Below are 7,705 nucleotides of genomic sequence, written 5' to 3'. Positions count from 1 at the left end.
TACTATATATAATACTATACTATATATATAATACAAATTATATATTAGTTCTACATTGTTATTTTATTATATATAGTTACATAAAACTTATATAATTAATTATATAATATTACAAACTATTTTATCGGCATTTTTTTGAAACGTATACATTCTAATCACGTATTATGTAATTATAAGTGAATAATTTATAGGTAAGAATAATTATATGATAATACTGTACAGCATCGCGTAAAAAGCTTGAATTAATGAAGTTGTTTTCGTGAGAATCTCGTCACTCACAATGGGATTATGAAAGTAATCGCAAAGCTTAGTGCAAAGTAGATAGTAACAACATGAACATGAAACAAGATAAATCCTCAAAGTGTAGAGATATATGCACATGTATATTTGTTATTAAAAGGACATCTTGTAACGAGATGAACATCCATTTTCGGTCACACGTTTGAGAGATTACGACACTTTGAAATGATTTTGTATATTCGTATATTTAACTTTACCTAATGGTAAATGCGAAAGATTCTAACTATTTTCTGGGATTTTCTGGGATTTTCTGGCTAAATAAAATATCCTATCAGAAAAGTATTTCGAAGAAAAGTCCCAGTGATGCTCCATTTTCTTGCTTCTATCATACTGTCGTAATGTAACGAATGAGGACTTTTATGACCTTCTTCAAGTTAATGATGCGTTTCTTATCTTGCGTGTTTCTTCGAGCATCTGCAAATGCCTCTTCGAAAAAGAAGATTGCCGTATTCGATTGATATGACATTCGAGAATTATGAAATGGCACGAAATGTTATTTTTTTAGCATTTATAAGTCATGTGAAATAAAATCTAACTCGATATCTATAACAGTAGTAAGTCTTAAGCTGTAAGAAGCTAATTAATCACATCGAATTTAAAGGGAATAATTGACTGCAATTGACCAATTTTTGTAGATATTACGTAACGATTCAGTGTACTGAATTGTTGATGTGACTATCACTATGTGACTGATATTGTAAGAGTCTATCTGAATTAATAACTCATCGTCAATCCGCATTAATATTTTTATTTAATAAATTAGAGAAATCTAATCTTGCAATTATGTAGTTCTGAATAACCAAAAAATAAAGTAAAAAAACAATCTGTAAAAACGTTTTGCCAATTTAACAATTTAAATATAAATTAGACTGAATTCCACGGGAGTTTATTTGTTTCTACTTAAGCTCGAAAGCATTTAATCAATTTTATTCGTAAGACCTACGCTGCCCGGTTAGTATGATGTTCATATACCATGCAATTAAATCATCGCTCTAAATTCGCTAAACTAATTTACTTACATATACGAGTTATCTACTCTGCAAATAGTCTTCTCTGGCACTGTCGTCCAGTTGTAGCTCGCCATTACCAGTGCGTACGCGTTCATAAGTCCGAAACCGAAGTGTGAGTTGAACCAAAATCCAGCGGCGTTTTTAAACCAGCCTGGATTTCCGCTGAAAATTTATTCAAATACTAAAGTTCCTATTCTGGGAAAGAAATTGCCGTGAGCATATGCAAAGTAGAAAAAAACTATTCTGACTTCTTTTTCTTTTATTCAAATTTTTATAATGGAAGTAAAATGATATTCGCATTATTATTGGAATTTTTCAAAGTAATAGTCCCGGAAGAGCATTATTACAATGAAGCTTGATATTCCTTGAATAAATATAAAATATTTTGTAGTACTAATTATCAAATATCACGTCATGTTTGTGCATAAAATATGATTACAACTATTACTCATCAACGTGATATGCTCTTATGAAAGCTATCACAATCGCTTTTATAATTTACGATACGACAATAGAAGGCAATTAGTACGGAATATAAATTACACGAGAACGAGCACGGATAGAAATATATACATCTGCATACGCATTCAGTAGGCTGATCGAACAACAATTTTTTCTCGTGTTAGATATATGCGTGACCTCGTTTCTTTGACAACTATTCAATAAAAGTTACATATTGTTTGAAATAATTTTGCATGACACAGTTGTGACTTGTGAAAAGTGTAACATATCCGATATTTTTCAAAATGTCAAAAAATTATTTTGGATTTTTCAAACATAGGTTATTTGTATGTTTATTTGTAAAAATATTGAAAAATTGTCAGAAAATGCGTTTAAAGGCAATTGAGATGATTAACAATATTAAATGATTCAAGTTTCTCAGAAGCTAAACTCATTAACTTCATAAAATAGAAAAAAGAGAAAATTGATGAAATTATAATTGTGTATTCTGGTACTAAATTATTTGATAAAAAGTAAAATTTATATAAAGTAAACTAGAATTTGACTCTCTCTCTCTCTCTCTCTCTCTCTCTCTCTCTCTCTCTCTCTCTCTCTCTCTCTCTTCTGAAAGTCTTAATTAGATCTCAATATTATTTTATTTCAGGAATTCTTCTGCGACTTCACTTGTCAATCACGGTTAATCTCATTGAGAATTGTTTTTAACAGTATTTTCTAACAGCATTATTTTCAACATTATTTTATAAAAAAAAATTTCCTGCAGATTTCACTTGAATTATGGTTTCATATTGCAAATAACGTCACGATCTATTTTGCCATAACATGAGAGAATAAGAATTTAACTGACATAATTGCAGATACACGTGGCTTGAATTGTTATTCAAGATACGCTCACCTGAGAGGAATGTATTCTGACGACCAAGCTATCAAGTGCTGAATGTCTCTCCACGTTAAATTGTTGCTGCAAAAATAAAGAAAAATTAATATTTTCTTTGATTAGAATATCGAATATTACTGAAATAATGTATATATTTTCGAATGTAAATTAATTGAGAATAAATCGAAACTTAATATACTGTGAAACTTCAATATAGGCTTCCTGTACACATTATATTAAATAATACATATACTTTATTTCGTGTGTGTATGCGCGCGCGCGCGCGCGCGCGCGCGTGTGTGTGTGTGTGTATGTGTATACATATTTTATATATTTACATATTTTATATTCATTTTTTACAAGCGAAATAAAGAGATATGAACGAGACAAAATGATATGGAATATATACATATATTACATAGTATGATATTCGAAAAATTAAATACACACACACACACACACACACACACACACACACACACACTTTGAGGTGCCACTCTATATCACTCTATGTCACGCATATCACACTTGTAAAAAATATCATATACAAATAAACTATAAAAATTTTTTTATCAAAACGCCAATTATCAAAGAATATAACTGTAAATGTAGCTATCTTTATTAATGAAAAAATTATAGTAAAACAAAATAAAAGAAACTTCCAATATGCCATACTAAAAGTGGCATTAAAAGATTACGATAATAAAGCCTGAAAAGGAGTAATTATAAAGAAATATTTTAAGAATATGTGTTCAAATATTGTTAATAATATTTTTTTATAATATCTTGTTTTTTTTTAAATATGTTGAATTTTTCTCTCCCCTCTCTTTTCTTTTTATATTTTGTGTATCTTAAAGAATTTATTTAAATTTTTGGAAGATTTGGAAATTTTTGGAAGATTGTATTTACGCATTTTCCATGAGAAATTCAATTATATAATATAAAAAGAATTATATAAAGTATAAAAATAATATTAATAAAGTCTAAAACTAATTTTGATAAGAAACGCAAAGTTTTTTAATACGTAAAAGTAATTTATGATTTAAATTATTTAGTAATTTTAGTATATACGTGTATTGTTACGAATTACTATTCGCTTTTCAATCTTCTATTTGTTTAATATGTATGTTCATTTTTATTCTACACTAATTGCTGCATGTAATTATATTATTAATTATACTGTTCGTTTTTGTTATACACAGTATATTATATTATATTATAATAAAGTTCAAATTATAATTTCTGAAGTTTATGAGGTTTTGGATTAATAACGAGACGTCTGTTAACTGTTAATAGAGAGGATATTGTTACGAGACAAGAAAGTTTTGAGTTGGAGTATCTCCTTTTACTGATGGCGCAACTAAAAATAAAACGTAGCTGAGACTAGTAATCAAGTTAATATTTCCGAGTTTCAAAGAAAAGTTTCAATGGAAGATTGCTGGTAGTATGATCTTACTTTACTTGCAGTGCGAGAGCTAATATTCCAGCAGCTAATGGGGCGGAAGCTGAAGTACCCGTGTGCTTAGTCGTGCAGGTGTTTCGTAGATCCGTTGTTGCCTGCGTAATGCAAATGAAAGTTATTAAATTATTCAGGCACTCTTTTGTAAGATGCATCTTGTTATTTTACACGCCCATATTTATCGTTTTAAAAGAGATATTAAAAAGTAAAATTAATATGAATTGAGAATTTTGTATGGGATAAGACATTACAAACAATACTGCTCTCAGTAAAAGTTCATGATTTTTAGTTTTGGGTTATCTCCGTGTCTTACAATTAATATAATACATTGCCAATACTTCCTTATTATATATTGAATATTGCAGTTCACTTTGTCAGAGCGAGGAGCAACTTAATGCTTACAACTGAATATTGGATTGCTTCTCGCTCTGATGAAATGAAATGCAATGTTTATGAAACGTTGGCATTTAAAGATGTATCAAGACATGGAAATAACCGGAAATTACGTAACTCCTTGAAGAAAATACTCGTGAAAGCTTCAAAAGTATTATTAATATCTAATATACTTCCTTTGTTTTATAAACAAGTTTAAAAGAAAATTTGAAAAATGTACATACAATTAAGAATAATAAAATATTGCCTCATATTTAATTACGATTTATATGTTTTTATGAATAAAGTGCACACGGAGTTGTCAATCAATTTTTATTCAATTTCTATCTTTCTTCAATTTCAACTCACCGATTTAGAAGAAGAGAACTTACTATCATTTGATCGTAATACGCGCCACTACTGTATGTCGTAGCAAGAGTAGCGGGACATCTTTCTCCATACCAAGGAAATCTTCCGGTTTGACTAGCTGATCCGACAGCTACGGTGTATATGCTCCCAACGTATCCGTCACATCCGCAGTCATCCGATTTAGAGCCACCATTCCCAGAAGCCCAAACATAAATGTTACCTTTGCCGTTGCGACCCTATTAAATACTCAAATATTAATATTGCCACGAACGATATCAAAGTAAATTAATTTACAAAATGATAAAACTTTTACGTTATAGGTACTATATTGAATTGCAGATAATTTATTTAAACAAATAATTCATTAATAAGTTGAAAATGAAAAAAAAACAAGTTAAAATTAAGTGAAGAAGAAAATTATGTATATTGTACAGTGACTGCAATATTTTGAAAAGTGTGTTATAGTTTCGCAGAAAGAAAGATGCTGTTGCATAAAAGATGTCGCTATAAATATGCACAAGTAAATCGAGCTTTTCCCTCAGGTCGTTGTTAGACTCTTCTCGTCCATATTTAATTCTAAAAGAAATGAGTAAGGAACACTTTATAAACCCGAGTATTTTACGAGCTCACTCTCTTTGAAGTCTTGGGACTAATGTCTGTAGTAATATTAAAGGCATAGTAATATTAAGGCCGACATATTTTTGGAATCATATACAGAATGTATTATTTTAATTTATTGATATACTTAACAAAACTTTCGAAAAGTCAAAACGCAAACAATCTCAATTTTTTTATTGCATTTATATATAATGTACAATTAAATTATTCTCAAATGTTTTTTGGATATACCTTCTTAATTATCTTTACTTTTAGTCAAATACTTCAAAATATTTATTATTCTTTAACACTTTTAAGTTAAATAAATAATAAATATTTCGAAAATTAATAAATTATATAGAATTTTTTTTTATTTTATTAATTCAGAAATAAATTTGATGATCACAAGATATCATTTAATTTACCGGATATTCACGTAGAGTACGCAATCTGAATAAATCACGAGATATCATTAAAAAATTGCCTCAGTAAAGATAAATTTGTAATAAGTAAAAAAAAAATAATTAAGAATTTTATACTATTTGAAAAAGTGATCAATAAATAACGTATCACCGTAGAAAATATTGTTAAACTTTAACTACATTGAATTAAGCTTAGTCGGTGTTAAAGGCTTGTTTAAACATTAAATTACCAGAAAATCTGTTTCACTCTGTAAAGTCCAACCTACTCGTAATCCTATTAGAGAGACTTTCGAGTACAAAGTTTCCACTTTTTTTCATAAATGTTTTTAGAAACAAAACATAAATTTTATATTTGAATTTATATTAAAAAAAATAATTTTTAAACATAATGCTTATCACAAAAATTTTTCTTTCTGCATTTTCAAAAATCACCGATAATAAGATTAGCTTTGCTTTTAGGATCTATTATTTGTTTCAATCCCGAGGCTCAAATCTAAATTATTTGCAATTATAAATCTTTTCTATTAAAGAAATTTAATTTTAAGAGATATTGTTTATAATAAAATATATTACAATACAACAACAATGGCCAACTGACCTCTGTTATGCCACGTTCGAGCGCTTCAATAGCAAGTCTACCAGGTGCCTCCAAACTTTTCCCATCGTCCGCCGGTCCCCAAGAAGCCGTGTAAATGTCAATAAGTTCGGATCCGTATCCCAACGCTTCACCTTCTACACGATCGTTCACTAGACCATCGAGGAGCTTGATGCCACCAATGGATGCCTCAAAAGCGACACCAACGCCACATTTTTGGTTGTTGGCTTCCATTGCTATTTCACCAGCGCACCTGGTACCGTGACCGTTCATCTCTGAGAAGTAGTTGAATTTGTAATATGATCATGAAACAGTAATGTTCAATCGGGTCGGCGAGGTCTATCGTGGAAAGCAATCAAACGATGGTAACGTCTATGTGGGAAATTTTGCTACGTAGTAACCTGCATTACTAAACTTTGAAATTCAAAATATAACGGTAATTTCATACGGATATAATATCCACTGATAAAAATGCAAGCAAGTATGTCTTGCAAGACATAATTGTAAAGGAGAATCGGTTTCCCATTATGTATTTTATTAAAAATTTTGCAAAGTTATCCGAGACTTAGTGCGCTTATAAAAAAATCTAATTCCAATTTATAAAAATTTTTACTTATAATTATTTTTAGAAATATAGAAATAATTTTTTTCCGAAACAGAATTTGATGAAAAAACATTTTTTTAAAATAATGTTTTAAAACTTTAAAATAATAAGTTAAGTAATGATTATCAACGTCTATTTTATTTAAATGTGAAGCAATCAAAATCGTATCGCTTGTGTTTTGCATAAATGATTTGATCCTATAACAGCATTTAATTAATAAACTAGAAATAAATTAGATTATAAACAACCTATGAATGAGTTGATCTGAGGACGAAATGACTAACTATGTTCGATCTAGTTTCACACAAATTTTATTAATATCGACACATTAACACTTTTCCTCCTCCTCTCTCATCAGTGGGCTGCGAGTGAATTATTTATTAGATCATATTGACTGAACGCTTACATACGTTGTTATTATATTATTCGAATGACCGACCCAGTGAGAAATGATTATGGAATCGACATCGAAATTATCAAATCGACGTCGAATCAACGTCGATTTTATTGCTATTTCTTACTGGGGAGTTCCCTCTATCCTGTGTATTAACATTCATAAAAATATAATAATAATATAATAATAATAAATTAACGTAAAAATATAAAGAGTTCATATAAAAAAAGATATAACTATATGCTAG

At 29.1% G+C, this 7,705-nt stretch overlaps 1 protein-coding gene across 1 annotated transcript in view; it reads right to left on the bottom strand.

Annotated features, from left to right (window-relative positions):
* Positions 1-7,705, bottom strand: part of LOC108689062 (neuroendocrine convertase 1-like) — a 32,095-nt gene that overhangs the window by 4,589 nt on the left and 19,801 nt on the right. Inside the window, exons 7-11 of the mRNA XM_018195667.1 lie at positions 6,464-6,735; positions 4,870-5,082; positions 4,103-4,203; positions 2,665-2,730; positions 1,320-1,472 (exon numbers count right to left, since the gene is read on the bottom strand). Of these exons, the coding sequence (XP_018051156.1) occupies positions 1,320-1,472; positions 2,665-2,730; positions 4,103-4,203; positions 4,870-5,082; positions 6,464-6,735 (805 nt within the window). The remainder of the gene's footprint in view (positions 1-1,319; positions 1,473-2,664; positions 2,731-4,102; positions 4,204-4,869; positions 5,083-6,463; positions 6,736-7,705) is intronic.

The sequence above is a fragment of the Atta colombica genome, unplaced genomic scaffold (assembly GCF_001594045.1).
Source record: "Atta colombica isolate Treedump-2 unplaced genomic scaffold, Acol1.0 scaffold254, whole genome shotgun sequence".
Taxonomy (NCBI): Eukaryota; Metazoa; Arthropoda; class Insecta; order Hymenoptera; family Formicidae; genus Atta; species Atta colombica.
This window is presented reverse-complemented; position numbering and strand designations above follow the sequence as displayed.